Source organism: Petaurus breviceps, unplaced genomic scaffold (assembly GCF_028583685.1).
Source record: "Petaurus breviceps papuanus isolate PSGF00001 unplaced genomic scaffold, PetGlider_PUasm1.0 76, whole genome shotgun sequence".
Lineage (NCBI taxonomy): Eukaryota > Metazoa > Chordata > Mammalia > Diprotodontia > Petauridae > Petaurus > Petaurus breviceps.
In genome coordinates this window covers 8,450,727-8,474,345 of record NW_027186473.1, presented here as the reverse complement: position 1 = coordinate 8,474,345, position 23,619 = coordinate 8,450,727, and the positions used below count along the sequence as shown (strand labels likewise).

Sequence of the window (23,619 nt, the reverse complement as noted above, 5' to 3'; positions counted from 1 at the left end):
TTATAAGTCTTTGAGGAAAGGCTAAATGACTATTTGTTAGAAATATCAAAGCTTGTATTATTCTATCAGCTTGAACTGATAGATCTCAAGCCCCTTTCAACTCTGAGATTCCATGATTTCATATTTAAATAATCCATGATTAGGTTAAAGCATAGAAAGGAAAATTGGGAGGGGGGGCGTTCATTTGTGCGTCCTTAGGGTTTTTATTAATAACTATTACTGTTATTTGAGCAATATGGACATTTTCAGATTAGTACTAAATATTTTTTTAAATGATTATAAATATCAGTGCTATGGTTTTAAGGTTCAAGAGTATTAATTCCCATTCAAAAGAGTTGTATTTCTTTTCAGGGTATGTTGATGTTACTATTTATTAAAGATTAAGTAACACATTTGTTCCTTCTTGTTACTATGTTATGCATTCTCTGTCAAGCCTGGGAATCTTGGATTTAACTGCCTTTCACGTGCCTACCATGACTGGTCCTTTTATTTCCTTTAGGATATATCTACATAGAGCAAATCAAACAGGGTATGTATAAATAGGGTACTCTGTTTGATAATACCACCCTCGGTTTGCTTTTTGAAGTGGCAAATACACTATTACTCACTCTGAAAACAATGTGGGTTTTCTACAGTATTCGGAAAAAGACAGTTTCTTTTAGCAAGTACCATGAAATTTCATTGCTAAATATATTAGATGGATGCACTCTTGAATAACTTTTTATTTCATTTATTTCATTATTTTATTTTTCTTTTTTTAAAGAAAATACTTAAAATCCACATATATACAAAATAAATCCTCAGACTAAAAAAGAAAAGCAGAGTTTGTGTTTATAATCAGCTGTGTGGGTGAGTGTGCAGTTGCCTTGTATGAACTGGGATGTTATTGGGCTAACAGAGCTTTCCCAAACTGGGAGGCATTGGGTTCTTTGAACATTGGAAGTCTTCAGTTAAAGGCTGGAGAACCACCTATCTGGCATTCTGTACAGGGAAATCTTTTTCATGTATGAGGTAGACTCTGAGGCCCCTCCTACTTGTGTGTTATTCTCTGCATTGCTGCACCTTGGTAGTGGCCATTAGAGAGTTGAGCAGGGAATAGTTCCACAGGAGACCATCTGGAACTCTGGAAGAAAACAGAAGGAGTATCCCCTAAGAAAACTGTTTGCTGACTAAGAGAACATTCAGCCACTTACTTGAAGCAAACAGACTTGGGAAACTGGGAACGGGGTGCTGAGAAGACTGAATGTGTCAGTAGTGTTTGGTAAAAGTAGAAAAATGAGGCTAGAGTGAAAATACAGATGGGTTAAGCATCTCTTCCAAAGGATAGTAATCGTCAATTCTATATAGTTTTCAGTTATCCTTTGCATTGTGTCCTAATCCAGACTCACAAAAGTATCTGCTTAACATGTACTTCTTGACTTACTTTTTTAAAGTGGTACTTCTGGAAACTCTTAAGAAGGTTATTGTATTTACTCTTTTGAATGCTAGGATGCCATCTTCCCTGATCCAGCCTTCACCCATCTCCATTAGAGTTTAAGTAAAACATCTCCTTTGGGTAGCTGGAGAAGAAATTAATCTCTTTTCTTTCAGGTAGGGAAACTGAAGTGTAGGGAGATTATGACATCCTTCAAGTTGTCTAACTATTTCTGACTCTTAAAGACCTTTATAACCTTTCTAATCTTCTTACAATTTACTTCTTTACATGTACCCTGTGATCCAGTAACCCTGGCCTCCTTACTGTTCTTTGCACAAGGGACTCCATCTCCTGCCTCTATGTCTTTTTTTTCTTTTTGGAGGGGGGAAGGCAGGGCAATTGGGATTAAGTGAGTTGCCCAAGGTCACATAGCTAGTAAGTGTTAAGTTTCTGAGGCCGAATTTGAACTCAGGTCCTCCTGATTCCAGGGCTTGTGCTCTATTCACTGCACCACCTAGCTGTCCCCCTCCATATCTTTTTAATGACTGTACCCATGACTAGAATGTTTTCCCTTTCATCTTTGCCTCCTGAAAGGCTTTCCTGACTTTCTTCAACTCTCAGCTCAAATCCCATCTTCTATGAGAAACTTTTACCATTCCCCCTTAATGCTAATGCCTTCCCTCTTGGGATTATATCCATCTGTATATATCTTATATGTGCATAGTTGTGTACATGTTTTCTCTCAGCTTGGTGGAGCAGATAGAGTGCAATGAGAAAGACCTGAGCTCAAATATGGCCTCAGATACTCACTAGCTGTGTGACCCTGGACAAGTCACTTAACCTCTGTCTACCTTAGTTTCTTCATATGCAAATGAGAATAATAACAGTCTTATTTCCCATGATTTTGTTAACATGAGTGTTGACTATCATCATCAAAATCATCATTATTATTATGCCTCAAGGGAAAGAATTGTTTTTGCCTTTCTTTGTGTCACCTGCACTTAGCACAGTCCATAGCACATAGGGTGAGTCTCCTTCTAGAGAATTTTAGTGCTGATTTAAATGGTAGGTTCTGTAATTTGTGTTGCCAATGGAAATATTGGTTCTCATTTCCCATGGAGGCAGCTAGATGGCACAGTGGAAAGAATGCTGAACACAGAATCAGGAACACCTAAGTTCAAATTTGCCCTCAGAAACTTATTAGTTGTGTGACCCTGGACAAGTCACTAAATAAATCTCATTCTGCCTTAGTTTCTTCATCTGCAAAATGGGGATAATAAAAACACTTATCTCCCAGAGTTGTTGTGAGGATGAAATGAGATAATATTTTAAAAACCCTTAACACAGTCTGTAGCACATTGTACATATGATATAAAAGCTAGTTATGATGGTGCTGCTGCTGCTGTCAGAAACATTGCTCATATTTTTTTAATTAAAAGTTTCCTCTACATGCCCAACATCCTAATGGATATGATTTTGTTTATAGTGGAGTTTATTGTTTTTTTTATTCTAATAGAGAAAAAGATGGCTAAGGGGTCATGTTCATACTCAAATTTCCACATCAATTTGAGACTCTGGGAAGAAACAGTTCAAGAAACTTGATTAAGTAATACCAGGTGACAGAAAATCCCAGTTTATTTTATTCTTGAAATCTATAGGTTTATGTTCACCAGAGGATCTTTTTTTTTTTTTAATTTACTATTGGTTTCATTGATCTGTAGGATACGTTTCTCCAGAAAGCAAGCAAAGGAACAGTAGAAATGAAACTTTAAACCCACTTGTTTTGCTTTTTGAAAGTAGATGTTGGTGGGCAGGAAGTTGAAACTATTGCTTGAAATGGCACTTTAAAATGATTCACAAATGTCTTTTGGTCACAATATCTTGCCCTGAATTATCACACATGACCAAGAGGGGGCTGTTCAGTTGTTTCTTGTGTGTGTTTCCTGAAGGAGAGGAAAAAAAGACTATAAAAATAGCTAAGCCTGTGTGGTTGGAACTTTGTATTGGGAGTCAGGTGACTTGAGGTCTTGTCCTGACTGTGCTAGATAGCTGGGTGCCTTTGGGCAGGTGACAAAAACTTCCTGAGTCTCAGATTGCATTAGATGTTCTAAGAGGTCTCTGTCACTTCTACAGTCCTATGGCTTAGTGATTCACAAGGAATATATCTGAAGCAAGTCACATTTGGGGGAAAGTGGAATAGAACACTCTGACATTTGCTCTAATGCTTCACTGCACTTCTTCCTGGTGTCTTTTATATTATGTCTAGTGGGTGGTGGCAGGGAACCTATAGAACAGGGCAAATATGCTGGCTGGTGGGGTGGGGTTTGCAATACATGGTCATTAGGGAGATGTTGCTTGATTTGTTAAAGTTTATTCAGTGTCGGGTAGTAAAAAGACTCCTTTGGATTGAACCCAGGAGGCAAGAGAACTGGCCCCAGAACTGGTACTTAAATGTTGAATAGTCCCTTGAATTCTCTGAGCCTCAATTTTTACATCTGTATAAGGTGGGGTGGGGGTAATGCCTGTTCTACCTACTTGCCTTATGGAGTTGCGGTGCAAATTCTTTGTAAACCTTAAAGTGCCACATAAATGTGAGTTTTAACTGTTAGATTTTGGTCTTTAAGCTTTTTCTTCTCAGGGATATAACTGGAGACAAATGGGGGGCTAAAGGAGATTGAGTCTTCTGACTTTAGGGCTTAAGTGAAGCAATTTTTCTTTCAGTAACTAAGCTATAGTAAATGAATTCATCTTTTTGGAGAAATGTGCTCTATTTCAGCATTTATTAGGTATTATAACTATTAAAGGATTATAGAATTATGAGGAAAGAATGTTCATATTTTGAACCACTGGCTTCACAAACAAATGCTACTTAAAAAAAATAAAGCTTTTTATTATATCCTATAGTTCTTAATACATCTTTTTTTCCTCCTTTAACAGAAAAAATATAGAAAGGGATTTGTTGACATTTCAAAAATCAAATGCGTGGAAATAGTGAAGATTGATGATGGTGTTATTCCTTGTCAGAATAAATATCCATTTCAGGTGAGTGTGTGTGTTTTTAAACTGACTGCTTATCATTATAGTTTCATCAGTCAGGGCTTTAAAATTTCTTCATCTACTGATGTTAAAAGTGTTCACCACTTTCCTGGACATTTGTACTCAACAAACTTACCTGGAGAGTTTCTTAGTATTTGCTTGTGTTTTGAAATTTTCCAGGACTTGTTTGACTCTCCAGAGGTTCTTAACTTGGGGTCTGCGAACCTTTTTTTTTTTAAATAATTATACTTCAATGTAATTGGTTTCCTTTGAAATCCTATATATTTTCTTTTACCTTTAAAAACGTTATTCTGAAGAGTCTATAGGCTTCACCAGACTGTCACATGGGCCCATGACACACAAAAATCTTAAGAACCCCTGATCTAAAGCAATGTAACCCAATGCCTGCCTCTGAAAATAGTCCTCTCACTGGACAGTCAGTCAGACTAACTGACTGGGAGAAAGAAGTGCATGTAGTTTCTTCATGGAAATGAAAAAGGTACTCAGACCTCTTCTATCCTCTTTCATGGCCTAAGTGATGAGTTCTTGTGATAAGCACTGTTTATGTTCTCGAGATTATTATGAGACCATGTGATAATTTTAGCTATCTAGCTATCTATTATGTTTGGAGTGTGTGTGTGTATGTGTGTGTGTGTGTTATTATTTGATCCTCAAAAGAATGCTAGTATAAGTATTAGTGGTACATGTATTATTGGAATGGTTACACGAGTAATGTTTCTCCCATTTTATGAGAGAAAGTAAGTCTTCAGTGAAGTAATACTACAGCTAGGGAATAGAATAGCCATGACTACAAACCCTGAGTATATTATCCCATCTTTTACTGGAAACCTTCCCCAAACCTCCTTAATTCTAGTGCCTTCTCTCTGTTAATTATTTTCAGTTTATCCTGGATATAGTGTGTGTGTGTGTGTGTGTGCACGCGCGTGTGTTCGAGAGCACATAATTTTTTTGCACATCGTCATCACAATTAGATTATAAGCTTCTTGAGGGCAGGGACAGTCTTTTACCTCTTTTTGTATCCCCACTGCTTAGAACAGTCCCTGGCACATAGTAGGCTCTTAATAAATATTTACTGGCTAATTGATATATTGATTGCTCTATAAAAAGAAACATGACTGTCTTTTTTTTTTTTTAAAGCAATTGGGGTTAAGTAACTTGCTCAGGGTTCCACAGCCAGTTATTTCTGGGTGTGGTGCTAAGTATCTGAGTCCGGATTTGATCCCCTAGGTCATCCCGACACTGGGGCCGGTGCTCAGCTGGCCACCCCAATGACTGTCTTTTCAGACCCACTTTCTTACAGTATCTGAAATCTTGGGGCTACTTTGATACAGATTTCTCTTTACTGGGAAATCTGCACCCAAGTTCTAGACAACTCCGAATCTTAATCCCTTTCCTCATGGTTTCAAAAACAAAAAAGAAAAGGAACTCACTACCCAGTAGTTAACATTTCTAACTGGTGGCCATATGTAAAATATTCCTTCTGATTTTTGAGGGACAATAGGTTTGCTCTTTTGGACCTGCACATTTTTTACCCCTCTCAGATTCAGACATCTGTTCCTCTTTGGTTACTGCCTCTAGTTTTAAGCTTTTACTTTTTAGTCTGTCCCTGACACCCAGAGTCCTAAGAAAGTATCCTAGACGGGAATCCATTAAGTGGGAATTACATGTCATTTCCTCTGCAGATTGTGGACTAATCAGGCAATTCAAAGACAGAGGCTTTCTGTGTCCTCTTCTACCCTTCTAGTTTTCCTTCCAGATTCTGAGGCAACTCTAAACCATTCTGATGAAGATGCTTACCATAATAAACTGTTACTGAGTACATATTTGGTGTTATTCAGCCTTATGGAGCTTTGATAATAATTACTGACATTTAATCGCACATTAAAGAATGCAAGTAATTTTGCATCTACACTCTGTGAGGTAGATAATAGAGATTTTATTTTATAAATGAGAAAACTGAGTCTCAGGGCAGTTAGGCGGCTCTGTAAACAGAGCACCATCCCTGGAGTCAGGAGGACCTGAGTTCAGACACTTAACACACAAAAAAAACTAGCTGTGTGACCTTGAGCAAGTCACTTAGCCCTAACCCCCCTCCAAAAAGCAGCAAAAAAAATAGAAGAAAAGAAAACTGAGTCTCACAGAGATTAATCCATTGTTGCACAGCTATTTAGTGTCAGAAGCACGATTTGGATCTGGGTCTTCCTCACTCCACAGCCAGAACTCCACAATGTCATGCCACATTCAATATGTAAATAAATTTTGAGAGCCCTGTGTCCTTTTTATTAAATTGCCCCAACTTATCCATGCATAGTTAATGTCCCCCAGTCATAAAGATGTTGCTTTATTTCAGACACATGTAGTTTATAGTTATATATTTTCATATTTCTGGACCTATTCTTAGTTTAAAAAACACACATGGATTCATTCATTTAAGAAGTGTTTATTAAACAGCTGCTCTGTGACAAGCATGGTAATAGGGAAAGGAGTACAAAGACAGACTCTGCCCTTTTATCAAAGGCTTTTTCTGCTTCCATTGTTATAATCATGAGAGATTTTTTGAGTAATTTTTGTTTATATGTTAGATTGTTCATAGTTTTTCTGCTCTTGCTGAACCAATCTTGCATACTATTTGGTTGTGAGGAATAATTTTTAATAGGTTGTATTGTATCAGCCAGCATTTTATGTAATATTTTTACTTCCATTTTCATGAAGGATGTTTGTATATAATTTGGTTGTCCATCACATGCTTGGCAAGTTTTTAAAGTAAACTCAGTATTTGCCAAGGGGTAGTTTATGGACTAGTAATAAATTTTTATGACTTATTTTATGTGTACTTGTAAAGAATGTATATTTCCTGCTTCTCCCATTTGGTTATCTATACATGTCTGTTAATTTAAAATATTAAACAAACAGGTCAGATCTATGATTTCTTTACTGTTAATTTTTTCTTTTGATTTACCAAATTTGAAATCTACTTAATTTTGTCTTCTTGTATTTCTATTAAAATTAATTTTATTAATTTACTAGTATAATTGTAATTGTTACTTATAATTTTTTTAACATAACTTATATAACTTATAAATTAATAATTGTTAAGTATTTCTGTTCTATGTATTGATCTATATCTATGATTAAATTTATGACTGTTGATGGTGCCACCATCCTTCCCATCACCTGAGCTCCTGCTGCACTTATCTCTGAGTTTTCTCTCTCCTTATTCCACATGTCAAATGAATTAACATATTTTAATTCTGTCTTTCTAATAACTCTCACACATGTGTCCTCCTGAATTTCTGCCACAATTACCTTTGTTCAAGCCTTCATCTTTTATCACCTCGATCAGAAGTGCAAGTGACCAGCAAAGTGAGGCCCTGCATTTCTATTTGAGTGTGACATCATTGACCTGGGTTACTATAATAGTTTTCTAATTGGACTTCTTGGTTATCCTTTTTTCCAGTCTGTCCTTAGTATTGCTGCTCAAATAATCTTCGTAATGTATGATTCTGATCATGTCACTCCTGTATTTAAAATTTTTCATTGGCTTCCTATTTCTTATCAATAAATTAATAAATCTCTGTTTCATACTGTGCCCCTTCATATACACTATATTCCAGGAAAACTCCAGTACCCTTTGTCATGAAATCATTCTGTATTGTTATGGCATTGTCCCTTTGACTCTCATCTCCCTTGTTGCTTACCTTGTGGGGGTGAAGCTATATATTCACCTCATGTAACAGATGATGTCTTTGGAAAAAATCCTCTTACTTATCATTAAGATAGTTTCTCTAAGGGTGTGTTATTTCTGGCAATATTGGTCCCCACCCCCCCTTTTTTTCCTGTTCTAGTGAGACCTTGGCTAGATCCTTTCTAACATTTGCTTCCTGGTTTGATATTCAAGTGGCATTGGAAGAGATCTTGGGTAGATACAACCAAGTTCTTGTTTGTTGGGGGACTGTGGGGCACACCTTTCTCCCAAAATCAACCTGCATCCCTGACTTGACCTTGGTTCTTTCTAAGAGGCGAGATTGGCATAGGGAAAGAAGACTGGACATGGAATCAGGATGCTTCTTGTATCCTGGTTTCAAAACTTACAGCTGTGAGATCATTAGTAATGGACCAACTGGCTGAACTTTTTTTTTTAAATAGAGATAAAAACATTTTCATTACCTGTCCCAGGAGGAAAGAATTTTGTAAATCTCAAAGCTTTATGTAAAAGTGAAGTATTATTACAGTTCTGTGGTATTCACAGGGCTGTTACATCATGTCTGTTCATATGCAAATTTACTGGTAAAGGTATCATATTTTAGATGGTTTATTAATGGAAAAATTATAAAAATATTTGTTTATCAACAGCAATGGTACTATAGTAAGGGTAGGTGGCTGTGATAATTCACAGCTGTCTAGGGTAAAATGACAGACAGAAAACAAAAATACTAGCGGACTTTCCCACTCATTACACCTGGTATTACACTAGAATAGCAAAGGGACAGGGTCAAGTAGAACAGTTTGCTGCTAAATAATCCAAGTGAAAAAGGTTGCTTTGTGCTTATAAACTACAGATGTGTATTGCTTTATGCAAAATATTTGTTCCAGAAAAGTTTTATTTAGATTGAATTTTTGTAAATGGAATCATATTTTAAATACAATAGGAAATCTTTAAGAAAAACGTATTCTGATTGTAAAGCCTTTTGTAAAGGGAGAAATCATCTCCTATTTTATCTTTGGTAGAATTTTAGATTTTCAGCTGTTGAATTTGAATAGAGACCTGAGTGAAGAGCTTAAAGGAAGGTAAAAAACAAGCAAACATGAATAAATAAAGATATGAAAGGAATTTAAGGGGCAAGACAGACATGTCTCAAAACAAAAATACCGCCAGTATATCTATTCAGTTATGGATAGATCTACTCACGTGATAAGAGAATAAATGCTGATTACAAGGATTACAGTGGTGTGTGATTTACTTAGGATGAGCAATAAAGTAAGATACAGCTGTATACTTATGATTCATAGGTACATAAGATGAAAGGTACAAAATAAAATGGGTTCATTTTATTGGTAGTTGGGAGAAAAAGTTCAAAATAAAAAATGTAAAAGTGTTCTACTAAGGTAATACATTTGGAATCTTTTCATTTTTGTACCTATGTAGAGTTAATATGAAAAAGAAACCCCAACCCAGGCACTCAGTTGAGAAAAATGAAAATGAATTGATAGATGACTGTGTTGAAATGTTCCTCTCATATTCTTGCCATTTTCTCTTCTCTTGATGGAGATTTTTTTAAAAGCAATTGGGGTTAAGTAACTTGCTCAAGGTTACACGGCCAGTTATTTTGTGTGGGTGCCAAGTATCTGAGGCCAGAACCGATCCCGGGTCTCCTGACTCTGGGGCCGGTGCTCTTACTCACTGCGCCACCTGGCCGCCCCCAGATGGAGATTTTTTTTAAAGCCCTTAAATACACTTTTATCAGGAAACTATAGGACATAATTTGGATGAATTAATGTTTATGAAGCAATAAGGGAGGTGCTAAAGAGGAGTACATCCGAATACTTCACCGTTTCAGGGACCCATGGTTTCATTAGTGTGTGTTACAATCCTTTTATTCTTTAGGACAGTCTCCAAGGGTTGTCGTGACTAAAACATTCATCACTTTTAGCTAGCCTTTGTGATGATCCTCTGAACATTTTTAGACTGGTTGTTACAGAAGTTATCCCACCGGGTTCTTACTCAGAGCCTTCCCAGATTGATGTAAGGCATGCCATGCCAGAATTTACTCTCTACTGGCACAGCTTTCAAGAATCTAGTCACCTCCATGCCATGTGAGACATTAAAGGAGGATGCTAAAGGAAAAATTGTGTACATTTTTGCCCATTGGATCGAAGAACATTTTCAGGGCATCAGGGTGATAGAAGCAGCTGGGATTTGTGCATTTCTCCCACTTGCATTTTAATATTTTTTTCCTTTGTTATAAGAACCTTTAAAATATATTTTGATTATAAGAGGGAAGAAGGAAGTAATTGTGTTTATATAAGGAAGGGATCAAAGTACTTCAGATCTGAAATAAGCTTTAATAAACCTCTTAAGAAAAAAATGCTTGTATATGAACAGTTCTTACTGGGTTAATCTTTCTTTTTATTTCAGGTTGTCCATGATCTGACCACACTTTACATTTTTGCCCCCAGTGCACAAAGCAGAGATCAGTGGGTGAAAAGCTTAAAGGAAGGTAAAAAAAATGTAAATAAATACAGATATGTAAGAAATTAAAGGGGCAGGACATGTCTCAAAAATACCATCAATATTTCTATTCAGTCATTCACATTTATGGTTGCAAATGAGAAGATAGATCTACTAATGCAATGAAAGCACAACCTTGCTGATTATGAGAATTACAGTGGTGTGTTAATTACTTAAGACAAGCAATAATTTTGACAATATTTAATTTTGTTACATCAGTGTCCATGTGTATATACATCTATTGATATCAGACTGATATAGAACATCTAATTTTGTCTAGATGAAACCAGGTGAGCTGGTTTCCCCACCTTTAATCAGTCCTCTTTCTGCTGAGTTACATGCCATGTACACGTTTTCTTGTTCTGTTTTGTTGTCTTTTTAATTCTGTGGTGTATAAAGCACTTAGAATAATGCCTGGCACAAAGTAGATGTAATATCAAGGCCTGTTCCTTTCCCTTTCCCCCTTCTATTCTCCATATTTTAATAGCTTACTAAATAGTCTTCTTCCATTCTGTCTCCTTCCCATTCTATCCTTCACACCATAATTCAGGAAGTCTTATTAATTTTCTACTTTTATCCATGTCACTGCTTTACTCCATTGTCTATCTAATAATACATAAATTCTTGATCTTGGCATTGCCAGTCTTTCTTTTCTGTCTCTGACCTTTCCAGACTTTTCTCATGTTACACATCTACATATGCTTTTTATTGTAACCCATGGGATTCCCTTCCAAAGGGTATACCTTGGCATAATGGAGCATGGAAAATCTGGAGGTTTAGAGGGTCCTAAAATCCTCCTAACATAGGACCATACAGTATGGCTGCCCAGTAAATAAGTGGTGTTGACTAATTAGTTTGTCATAAAATGTTTAAAAATGGAGATAGCTTAACTTGCATGAACTCCTATCATCCCTTCCATGGACCATTATATTTTTTCTTGTCACAAAACACAGTGTGGCAAACAGATATTTTAATGAAGATTTCTTTGTTAATAAAAGAAAAGGAAGAAAACTGGGCAACTTTACTGTATTATGTGAATATCATTGACCTAAATTATTTATCATGGAACTTTCATAATAAATATTATATATATCAAGGAAACAAATAATATAATTCAAAGTATCATTTATGAATTATTATTTTGGTACATTATCTTCACTAATAATAGATGTTCCTTTGAATTACAGAAATCAAGCACAACAACAACCTAATGGTCAAATACCATCCCAAACTCTGGGCAGATGGAAGCTATCAGTGTTGTAGACAAACGGAAAAGTTAGCACCTGGATGCGAAAAATATAATCTCTTTGAGAGTAGTGAGTGTTATTTTTCTTTCTTATAATTATTATTTATATTTGTTTCTGAGGTGTCTATTTATGATCAATACAAATAATCAGGAAAGTACTGTATGTCATTCTGAGTTTGAATTGCTTGCTTCCTAGTAGCTTACTGTTGATAAATTTTATTAAATTGATGAAAAATTATCATAACTAAATCCATTTTAAGGAATTGAAACAATTGGTCTTGGGGAGGGGCTTTCCATTGTATGACTTCACACATACACATGTGTGTAAGTATCAGCTCTCTTGATATGCAATCAGGTACAATTTCTGCCTGATGATGTATCATCACAAGTAATGGTCTTTTATCACCTTAACTTTTGTTAGTTTTCTACCAAATAGTTGCTTTTTAGATTTGTAGTTAAAAGCATGTTTGTATTAAGCCCTAAACCTGACCGCAGATATATCTAAATTTGGATATCTTGCTCCCTGATTTTTGCTGTTGATCTAGTGTTCACCTAAAAACATCAGAATTTCATTGTGATAAATGCAACAAAAATTTTTATTTAATTAATAAATCTCACCATGGATCATTACACTGTTTAAAGGTGTTTTGTGTGTGTGTGTGAGTGGGTTATTTTTTTTTTTTTGGCAAGGGTAGGATTTATTTTTTTATTATAGGCTTGTGGATGAGTTAGAATTGCTATATTGTTATTTGCTAAGGAACAAGAAAAATTTAATTGAGTCTCTCAGCTATATGTACTAAATAAGGTCTTCTATAAATGATAGGATGCCTTCAGATTATAGCAATTTTAGGACTTAAATGGTGCTAATACTATTAAATATCCAAAGTGATCAGGTTTATTATGTTGATCTTCCCATCTGGCCTCTTAATCCTTCCTGATACTATATAATATACTAGGTCAATTAATCTGAGTTATTTAACAATGGATTGGTTTCCCCAGGAGGTCGTTTGCTCCTGTTACTATAGGTATCTGAGTAAAAATTAAATAGCCATCTGCCAGGGTCCCTGAAGAAGGGACTTCTGAACTGCTTTGGAGGCTGGATTAGGTGAACTCTGAGGTTCCTTCCAACCTCAGGATACTAAGAATCATTGCACCTTAGTTCTTCAGGGCCTTTCCGATGTTTGTTTATATTACATTAAGTTTCTTGTGGACAGCCCAAGGCAAAGATGGGGAACCTGCCAAACTTCACAGAACAAATTCCCTTAATAAAAGGATTGGTTCTGTAAAACCTGGATTCAGTCAAAGGACTGTACTTGAGGACCTAGAAGGTCACATGTAGCCTTGAGGCCACAGATTCCCCACCATTGTCCCAAGATACTGAAGATACCATTTGTTCACTATTTTATGAAGTCTTCAATATACATATATACATACATATGTATACATATATACATACATATATATTTCTAATTTCTCCTAGTGAATCAGTACAGAGTGTTTTTTTCTGAGTATGTTCATTTTCTATAAATTATTTGTGTTGTTTGTATGCTGGAAATTGATTCATGTTGGACCATCATTCTCTCTTATGGATTATTGATTTCATTGTGAACTTGACCCACTTCTTTTGTTTGTGTTTTCAGGTATAAAGAAAACACTACCTCCAGCACCAGAAAAAAATAAGGTAGAGGAACTTTAATTTATTGAATAGTCTATAGTTTAATCAATAATTAACCGGTTTAATCAATAATTTAATCTGTTAAATAATAAATTATTTAATCAATAATTTTATTTTAAAAGCATTTATTAAGTATCTTCTATGTGCCAGGTGGGGCAGCAAGGTAGTGCAATGGAATGAGTCTGGCCTCAGACACTTACTAGCTGTATGACCCTGGGCAAGTCACTTAATCCTGTTTGCCTTAGTTTCCTTATCTGCAAAAAGAGCTAGAGAAGGAAGTGGCCAACTACTCCAGTGTCTTTGCCAAGAAAATTCAAATGGGATCACAAAGAGTCAGTCATGACCGAAACAACTCAACAACAACAACAGCAAATATGCCAGACACCCTAGGAGACAGTGCAGATGCAAATGCAAAGAATTAAATGACCTCTAGTCACAATAAATTTGCATTCTAATGGAAAGAGAGATACAGGACCTAGGTAGTTCAATATAAAGTACTATGAGAGGGAGGGCACTGGCTGCTGAGAGGCATCAGGAAAGACTTTGTGAAGAAGATGGTATCCTAAAAGAAGAAGGAGGTCTCTATATGGTGAAGAATGGGAGGGCCTTCCATTACAAAGTCATAGGGAGGAACAGAGAGAGGAATAATTTGGCTAGGTTGCAAAGTGAAGGAGAAAGAGTAATGCCCTTTGATGCTAGACAGGTTGGGGCTAGGTAATGCTGAGCTTTCAATGTTAAAGAGAAGAGCTTAAGTTTTATCGTAGAGGTAATAGAAAGTCACTGGGGATAGTTGAATGGGGGAGTCACGTGGTCAAATCTGCCCTTCAGTAAAATGACATTGGCAGAATTGTGTAGTACGGATGGGAATGAAGAAAAAAATTGAGCCAGAGAGACCAACTAGGAGACTGTTGTAATAATCTAGGGAAGAGGTGATGAAGGTCTTCACTAAAGTGGTAGATGTGTCAGTAGAGAGAAGGAACCAGATGTGAAGGCTGTTAGGAAGTTATAAAGGTAGAAATTATAAGATTTTGCAACTGATTTCATATGTGTGGTGAGGGAGAATGAATAGTTGAGTATAATGTCAAGATTGCAAACCTGAGAAACTGAAAGGATGATATTGCTTTTGACATAAATTGAGATGTTTGGAATTGGGGAAGGTTTAGAGGGAAAGATCAGTTTTAGGTAGGTGGAGTTTAAAATGCCTTTGGGACTGTAACTGATGATATAGGACTAAAACTCTGGAATGTAAATAGGCTGGTCTGGGAATCATCTACATAGAAATGAGACAGAGAAGGAGTGAGCTGACATATAGGAGGAAGATCAGGAGAAAAGAGTGCCATGAGAACCCAGAGAGGAAAAAGTGTCCAAGAGGAGAGGATGGGCAACAGTGTCAAATGAATTGGTTGAGAAGGATCAGGACTAGAAAATGACCATCAGATTTGACAGTTCAGGAATAACCGAGAACTTTGGAGCAAACAGTTTCATTTGAATGGTGAGGTCAAATGCAAGATTGTAAAAGGTTGAACAGTGAATGAGAGGATGAAGATATGGAGACAGTGAAGGCAGACAACTTTAAGGATATTGAAAGATATAGGATGATAGCTTGAGGGGATGGCAGAGTCTAGCAAAATTTTAAAGCAAGGTGAGACTTGGCCATGTTTGAATACAGTAAGGAAGGAACTGGTTGAAAGTGAGAAATAGGAGATGGGAGAGAAGGAAGATGAATATTGCTGGAGACAGTGGGAAAGAATAGTTTCAAGGGCACATGTAGAAAGTGGTCGACCTTAGTAAGGACTTTTTTAGAATCATTGTTAAAGACTGGGGGAAAGAAGAAAGTTAGGAGTTGAGAATGAATGAACACAGAAGTCATCAAATAGCATCAATTTTTTCAGCAAAGAAAGAAACAAGATTATCAGCTGAGGTTTCAGCCGGGAGGGCTCCAGAGAGAAGAGGAGGTTTGGAAAAGCTGCTGTGGAGAATGAGATAAGGAGCGAGATAGATGATTTAAATTGGATTAGCATAGTATGTTTATCAGCATTACAGCTGTTTCCCTCAGAATCACTTTCTTGGAAGGAGAGCTATCAGTGAGTAAACAGATAGGGCCATCTCTTCTCCTTGATAATAATATTTTAAAACTGTAACTCAGGATTTTTCCAGCTTTTATTCTGCCTGATCTTTCTGTATGCATTTGGCATTGTTGACTTCCTCTGTTTTCTGGGTATCTCTTCTCCTGTGGCTTCAAAGATACCATATTCCCTTAGTTCTTCTGCCTAACTGCTCCTCCATTTCAATGGCTCCTTGTCCTCTTCTTTACTGGATAAGGTACATGTTCCCTGAAGTTCTGTTCTCAACCATTTTGTTGGCTCTTTATACATTTTGTCTCTGGGTAGTCTCATTCATTCTCATGACTGAATTCAGCCATTGATTCTATGCACATTTCTCCTGAATCTATATTTCCAGCCTTGTACCTTTCTGATTTTGAAATCTGTGTCTTATATTGCCAACAAGTCATCTCTATGCAGATGTCTTACTGGTACCTCAAACTCTCCATGCTTCAAATTAGTCTTCTTTTCTTTTCATCTACTTCTGACTTCAATCTTTCTGTAAAATGGGTCCATTATTCAGCTTCTCTCCTCCTTTTGAAACCTTGGTGTTCTCTTTAATTACCAAGTCCCAACCTAGGAGAGTATACCTTCTGATGAAATTAGGGGAAACTGATGTTTCTGCTTACTTTCTACCTTACAAATCTGGAACATCTAATGTTTCAGACAAAACATGGGTCTAGTGATGGAAGGAATGAGCTAGTCAAAACTTTGTGCTCACTTTGGGCAGAAGAGATTTTTATCTCCTTTTTTTTTTCCCTTTAAAGCGAAGGCCTCCTCCTCCTCTTCCGCCTGAAGAAGATAAAAATGAAGAAATAGTTGTAGCAATGTATGACTTCCAAGCAACAGAAACACATGATCTCAGACTAGAGAGAGGCCAAGAATATATTATACTGGAAAAAAATGATGTTCATTGGTGGAGAGCAAGAGATAAGTATGGGTAAATAAACTTTCTCTCCAGTATGTTCTTTTGGGGGAATATTGTATGAAAAATGGACAGGATGTGTCTCTAAAGTAATGACATTTCTGAAGTCACATGTTACTTCAGGTAAATATCTATATAGATATTTTTGTGGTGTGGGTATGTTAAATCAGTCAATTGTGCCTTTCTATAAGAATACTTTTACTTAGAGATCTGCCTCATTCATCCTTTTAAAGGAGTGTGATTTGTGATTTCTTTTCCTAAGGGAAAGGGAATATACATTTATATAGCACTCGTGTTCTAGGAACTCTTGATAAGTGCTTTCAAATATTAAGAGAGAGTTTAAGCTTAGATTTTTCACACTAAACTCTTCTCATTCCCTTTAATTTCAAAATTTAAGCTCTTCCTATTCATTTAAAATCAATTTGGGTCATCATAGTTGAGGACTAGTGTGGAGTTAAAATAGTGAAAGCTAGGGGGCAGCTAGATGGAGCAGTGAATAGAGCACTGGCCCTGGAGTCGGGAGGACCTGAGTTCAAATTTGGATTCAGACACTTAACACTTACTAGCCATGTGACTTTGGGCAAGTTGCTTAACCCCAATTGCCCTGACTTCCCCCCTCCAAAAAAAGCAAAAAAAAAAAAATAGTGAAAGCTATAAAATACAATTTAGACTTCCTAAGAAATGAGGAGAGTTGAATTACACTAATATCTTCCAGATTTAATTTGGAGGACACTAGGGCTCTTTCCCATAAACTCTGCCCCAGTGATACTCTCCCTACTTCTATTCTGAACTGCTGTGTATGTGAAAAGAGCCCCTCTGCCTGGTCCAACCTGTCCACTGCTACTTAGCATCTAGCTTTCCATCAGGTTTCAGTCATTACCAGCCTCCCAACTCAGTGAGGCTTAGGTCTCCTCCTGAATTGTGCTAGTGGAAATTGGAGTGTCAGAAGAGAGATTGTGTTCTCCTCTGTTAATACCCAATGTTTACTTCTAGGAGCGAAGGATACATTCCAAGCAACTATGTTACAGGAAAGAAATTGAGCAACTTAGATCAATATGAGTAAGTAAATATTTTCATGACCGCGAAAAATAGATCATCTTCCTTTCTCTGTCTCTTCCTTTGTTTCTCTCTTTCTGTTTCTCCCTCTTCTTCTCTCCCTTTCCCCCTCCCTCCCTCCTCTCCCCTTCTCATCCTCCTTCGCATCCTCCTTCTCATTCTCCTCCTCCTCCTCCTCCTCCTTCTTCTTCTTCTTCTTCTTCTTCTTCTTCTTCTTCTTCTTCTTCTCCTCCTCCTCCTTCTCTCTCTTCCCCTACCTCCCTCTTCTATTTTCTCTCCTCCCTCTCTCCTCCTCTCCATCTCCCACTCTCCCTCTTCTTCTCCCTCCCTTTTCTTTCTCTCCCTCTACCTCTCCCACTTTCTCTCTCCCTCCCCCTCTCCTTCTCTCTCTTCCTCTCCTTCTTTTTCTCTCTTCCTTTCCCTCCTCTTCTCCTTCTCCCTTGACCCCTCTATCTCTCCTTCCCTCCCTCAAGGCACTGTCTTGCTTAGTTTTGTGTAATTACATACACAAAAGCATACAGTGTGTTGTATCTAAAACAGTTTTAGGAATAAAATCCAAAAGCTGTCTTATAGCTGGTTATGTAGTACAGTTCATTCTTCCATTATTGGAGTACCTGTGATGCACAGAATAGCCTGGTTTAGTGTAATATACATGGGGGTTCAGACTGCAATCCCACTGGCTGTCCTATAACTGTCTGTCAAAGTTTCACTCATTTATTCTATGAGTTTTTATATCACCTTCTCAGTTATTCCTCTCCCAAAAACTGAACCAAGGTGCTAGCATACTTTGTCACTGAGCTAAGTGGAGTCATTGCTGTTGAAATAAGTACAGGGAGAGTAAGAACTAAACTAATTGTAGAAGATAGCAAAAGCTGGAATTTTGAAGTGATGTAGGCAAGAGGCCCGAGTAATGATTCTGGATACGAGAAGGAAAATGGAGACATTGAAGTCATAGACTACATGAATCTTGGCAAGCCATTTGACTTTTCTGAACCGTGGTCTCCTCGCTGGTAAAATGGGGGAGAAGAAAGAGTGGATGAGTTCTAAGGTTCCTTTCAATTCTAAAATCCTGTTGTCCTAAAGTGGTAGGGTCCCTATATAGAGAGTCCTAAATGTCTTAATACAATTTTAAACTTTAAGCTTGACACCCTATATTAACCGTGAAGCAATAGGAAGAGTCTTGGGCTATTGAAGTGTTGGTGCTTGGGATCTAAGAGTCAACATGGTACTATAGAGAAAGTGCTGAATTTGGAGTCAGATGATTTGAGTTCAAATTCTACCTTTGCCATTTAACTACGTGTGTGTTGAGTCATCTCTCAATCATGTCCAGCTCTTTGTGACCCCATTTGGGGTTTTCTTGGCAAAGATACTGTATTGGTTTGCCATTTCCTTCTCTAGCTCGTCTAACAGATGAGGGAACTGAGGCAAACAGGATTAGGTGACTTGCCCAGGGTCACATAGCTAGTAAGTATCTGAGGCCAGATTTGAATTCAGGAAGATGAGTCTTGGTTCCAGGCCTGACACTCTATGTGCTATGTGCCACCTAGCTGTCTTAACTATTTTTATATATATCTGATATAACTATATTATACTTGTATAATGCTGGGCAAGTTAGCCTCTCTGTTAGTTAGCTTCAAGTTTTCTTGTCTTTATCATGAGAATTGGATGAGTTCAGAGGTCTCCTCCTACTCTAAATCTGTGATCCAATGGTCATCTGTCTCTCCATCAGAATATAGGAGCTATGGGGCGGCCAGGTAGCACAGCGAGTAAGAGCATTGGCTCCAGTGTTGAGAAGACCTGGAGATCGAATCCCGGGCTCAGACACTTGGCACCCACCCAGAAACACCTGGCCGTGTAACCTTGAGCAAGTTACTTAACCCCAATTGCTTAGGGGCGGCCAGATGGCTCAGCGAGTAAGAGTACCGGCTCCAGTGTCGGAATGACCTGGATCAAATCCGGGCTCAGATACTCAGCACCACACCCAGAAATAACTGGCCATGTAACCTTGAGCAAGTTACTTAACCCTGATTGCTTAAAAAAAAAAAGAATATAGGAGCTTGATTAATTTAAGGTCCCTCCCTTGTGGCTCATTCAGTTCCAGGCAAGAATTTTAGATAATAGTTCGCAGTCTATTGTTATGACTCAACAAATGTACAGAAACTAAAATTGGACATTTGATGATGTCTTACATCTCTTACATCTACACATGATTCACTTGAGCTTGCTGTCTGTAGAACTTGGTGCCAGGAACCATTCCATGGCTGTCCGGGAAGTGGAGATGACGTTGATTCATTCATAGCATTTGAATCCAAAGGAGAAATTGAAGGGAAAAAGGTGAACCTTGGGCCTGGCAGGCAAAGAAATCTTCTCTGCTCCCTGGTGCCCTGTCACATCGCTCTCTTCTTGAAAGGAACCTTACCTGGAGAGCCAGACAACAACCTTATCCACTAGCTCTGTTCCTTGGTCTCTAGGCCTCACCTTATTCTTCTTCCAATTTACCCAGGACTAAAAATAACCCATTCTCTGACCATTTGAAGGACAAGAGCCATCCTGCTTTTAGTCTAGAGCTCAGAAAGGAGTAGGAAAGGTCTAGGGGCTGCTATTGCCTCCCCCTGGTGGTCTCTGAGGGTCTCTCAGTAACGTAGCCCTTGCCTCCACATCCAAGACCCAGCTGGTGAAGTCAAGGGCTAGAGGAAGGAAACCATGTTGAGGTGATGCTGCAATATCTTTCTTGCCTTTACCTCTTAGAATCTTTATCTTCCTTCACAACTCAGAAAAGGAGTCACTTGTATATGCAAAACCTCTCCTGATGCTCCTTCTTTCCCCCATCAGCTGTCATTGTCCTTTCTCTCCAACAACTTTTAGGACCAATCCCTTTCCCTTCAGTCCTATTCTGCCCCAAAGGACAATGCGACTCTGAGGCCAGGATTATTTTTTTATCTCTGTCTCCAGTGTTTAGCATGCTCCCTTAACAATTCCTCATGCTGAAGATGTAGAGTTGGAGAGTCCTCTGGTCTTCCCCTCTTCTCCCTTATCCCCTTGTTCTACGAAGGAAGGAAACAGAGGTATAGAGGGATTAAGTGTTTTGTCCTAGCTCAAGACCACTGGGCCATGCTTATTTAAGTGATTAACATTTATTAATAGAACTAAATGTGAATTGAGTTGGGCAGGGTTGTCATGACAAGATATATGGGCAGTGAGAGAATGGGGCAAGAGGAAGGTACCTCAAGAAATAAATAGGGTTAGGACTTAGAGTGTGAAAGGGTGATTTAATGGGCAAAGTCAACCCTAGGCAAAAGTAGGCAAAGTTTATCTTCAGCTGTCTTCTACTTCCCTTTTGTGTCCCTTCCTTTTCCTATGCCATCTCTGTCCCCCTCCCAGTATATAATGTCTTTTTGTTGCCCCCCACTTGCCTTACACAGTGCCTGGTCCATAGCATGCATTTATTTAGAAGAGGGTTAGAAAGGTTTTTAACCTTTTTTGTACAATGCACTCCTTTGGCAACCTAGTAAAGCTTATGGTTCTCTTCTCAGAATAAATTTTTTTTTTTTTAAAGAAATAGGGGTTAAGTAACTTGCTCAAGGTTACACGGCCAGTTATTTCTGGGTGTGGTGCTGAGTATCTGAGCCCGGATTTGATCCAGGTCATCCCGACACTGGGGCTGGTGCTCTTACTCGCTGAGCCACCTGGCCGCCCCTCAGAATAAATTTTTAAATGCACAGAAAAATGCATAACATTATAAAAAAATTTATTGAAGTGTAGTTATCAAAAATATAACAAAAACCAAGTTTCATGGGCCCTAAACCTGAATTAGATTGACTGAGATTGAAACCCCAGCCTTGTGATCCCTCACATGATTACTCCCCGAGGGTAGGCCAAGTGCCTTGAAACCTTTCTCCTTCACTTTTCCCCTTCTGCAAACAAAAAAGAAAAAGGAAAACTCAAATCTCCTGAGTCCTTGTTAGGTGATTAGGTAATCTGATAATCTAATTCACTTTAAGCTATTTATGCTGGTCTACACAGTGACAAATTCATATCAGTTCTAAAGATACAAGTGTTCATATGAGGTGCTCATGGTTGTAGTTTTATAGAGAAGGCATATTACAAGGATATTCAGGATTATAGGAAACCCACATCAGTTACGCATTCATCTTGGGAACCAGTATTCTGAACTTTGAGGTACGCTGTAGACCATGCCAGCTGGATGGTGCTGGGTATTGTTTGGGGCAGTGATTCAGTACTGAGTAACCCACTGGTTGTTCTTCTCCTTCTCTCCCTTCAGTGAGACTTCTGTACTCCCAAGGAGCATTTATAGGAGCATTCTAATTTGGAAGGGAGGATGCAAAGGCTCCCTTATATGTTTGAGTCAGTCTTGGACTTTAGAGGGAGGAACTTTCCCGAAAGAGAATTTAAGGCACATAGCACATGTGTGCCTCAGTTTATGTCTCAGAAGTTGGTATAGGTCTCTCCTGCTTTGGTGACAGATAATAGCTTGACATAATACTTGCAACCAGGCATATTTGTATTTTAATAGATTTCTGAAATTTTAACCAAAAAGAAAGGAATTCCTAAGGGAGTGAATCTTTGATGGTAGAATTTCAGGTGGGATGGTAGGTCAGATATTTGGAGAGTGGATTTACTTTCAGCATTGCTATTCATATCTTCACAGTATATAAGCAACTCTGAACTCAGGATGCACTAAGAGGGTAGGTTCATGGGATATACTTGACCCTCCTTCCCTTGATGATGTATTGTCATTAAAGGAGGGGTAATCGAGGAGAGAGGATCTTGGCAGAGCTTGGAGGTTTGGCACAGAGGTTATTTCAACAAGTAGAGAGTTATCCTTCTGTGTCACTTAGCATGGCCCACAGACTCTGACTCTTGCTTCAGAGGTAGCATGACCTACCTCCTTACCTGAAACAGAGTCAATCCCAACTTCTGTGACTACAGAGGGATCCCCAGGGCATAGGAAGTTACCTGACAACAACCAGGTAGCTGGAAGAATACCAGTGGTCTTCAAGGAGTTGGCTTCATAATTAAGGAGACCTAATTTTTTTCTTCTGGACTTGGGTATTATATCATTATAATTATCATAATTATTATCATTATTACTCCAAACACCCATCTATAAACACACACATCTAATGCACAGAGACAAACAAAAGAAAAATCTGGCATATGTTTCTGTTAATTATTTTTTAGTCCATATTAACTTTAGAGAGTCAGTGTGGTATGATAGTAGAGAGAGAGAACTTTGAAGACAGGAAGGCCTGGCTCAAAGTCCTGCCTCTGACATGTTGTAGTTATGAGGCCCTTAGCAAATCATTTGATCTCTTATGGCTCCAGGCTCTAGGACTATAAATTATAGACAAGGTGCTAATCCTTATTCTAATGAAATCGTGGGTCTAGACCAATACTAATAGTAATAATTTTAACAAGGTAGTAACAGAATCCTTTTTATGTTTTTGTTCCTTTCTGAACTTCTTTTCTGTGTATTACCTGTGTGGGTTTTTCTTTTCTATTCTTATTATTTCCACAGTTGCAGTCTTTTTTTCTTTTGTTTCTGTTTTCTTGACCCTACTTCTTCAAATTACTTCAAATAAAACTTACAAGCTGTTTGTCATCTAAACTCACCATTTAGGAAATCAGTGTTTGGGAAGGAATTTTAGATATTTTGCTGGAGTTTTTCCTTTAGTGATATGGAAAGTAATAGAAGAGCTGGAATGACTGGGAGAGGTGGCAGGGGCCAAGGGGAGGAAAGGAGTGACATTAATGAATATGAAGACAGCCGCCACTCTCATATGGATCCAGTAGAAGTTTTGCAGCCCAGTGATTTGTGAAAAATATTTGCAAGGTGGTTGGTTTTAATCATAGTGATGTTAAAATGAAAGTAACTTTATAATCACAATGAAAAC

General features: G+C 37.8%; 1 protein-coding gene across 3 annotated transcripts in view; it reads left to right on the top strand.

The window, feature by feature from the left end:
• Positions 1 to 23,619, top strand: part of TEC (tec protein tyrosine kinase) — a 122,502-nt gene that overhangs the window by 77,881 nt on the left and 21,002 nt on the right. For all 3 annotated transcript variants that reach the window (XM_069105187.1, XM_069105185.1, XM_069105186.1), the window contains 6 exons: positions 4,352 to 4,456; positions 10,608 to 10,689; positions 11,888 to 12,016; positions 13,587 to 13,627; positions 16,491 to 16,663; positions 17,642 to 17,707. In XM_069105187.1, coding sequence (XP_068961288.1) covers positions 4,352 to 4,456; positions 10,608 to 10,689; positions 11,888 to 12,016; positions 13,587 to 13,627; positions 16,491 to 16,663; positions 17,642 to 17,707 — 596 coding nt within the window. The remainder of the gene's footprint in view (positions 1 to 4,351; positions 4,457 to 10,607; positions 10,690 to 11,887; positions 12,017 to 13,586; positions 13,628 to 16,490; positions 16,664 to 17,641; positions 17,708 to 23,619) is intronic.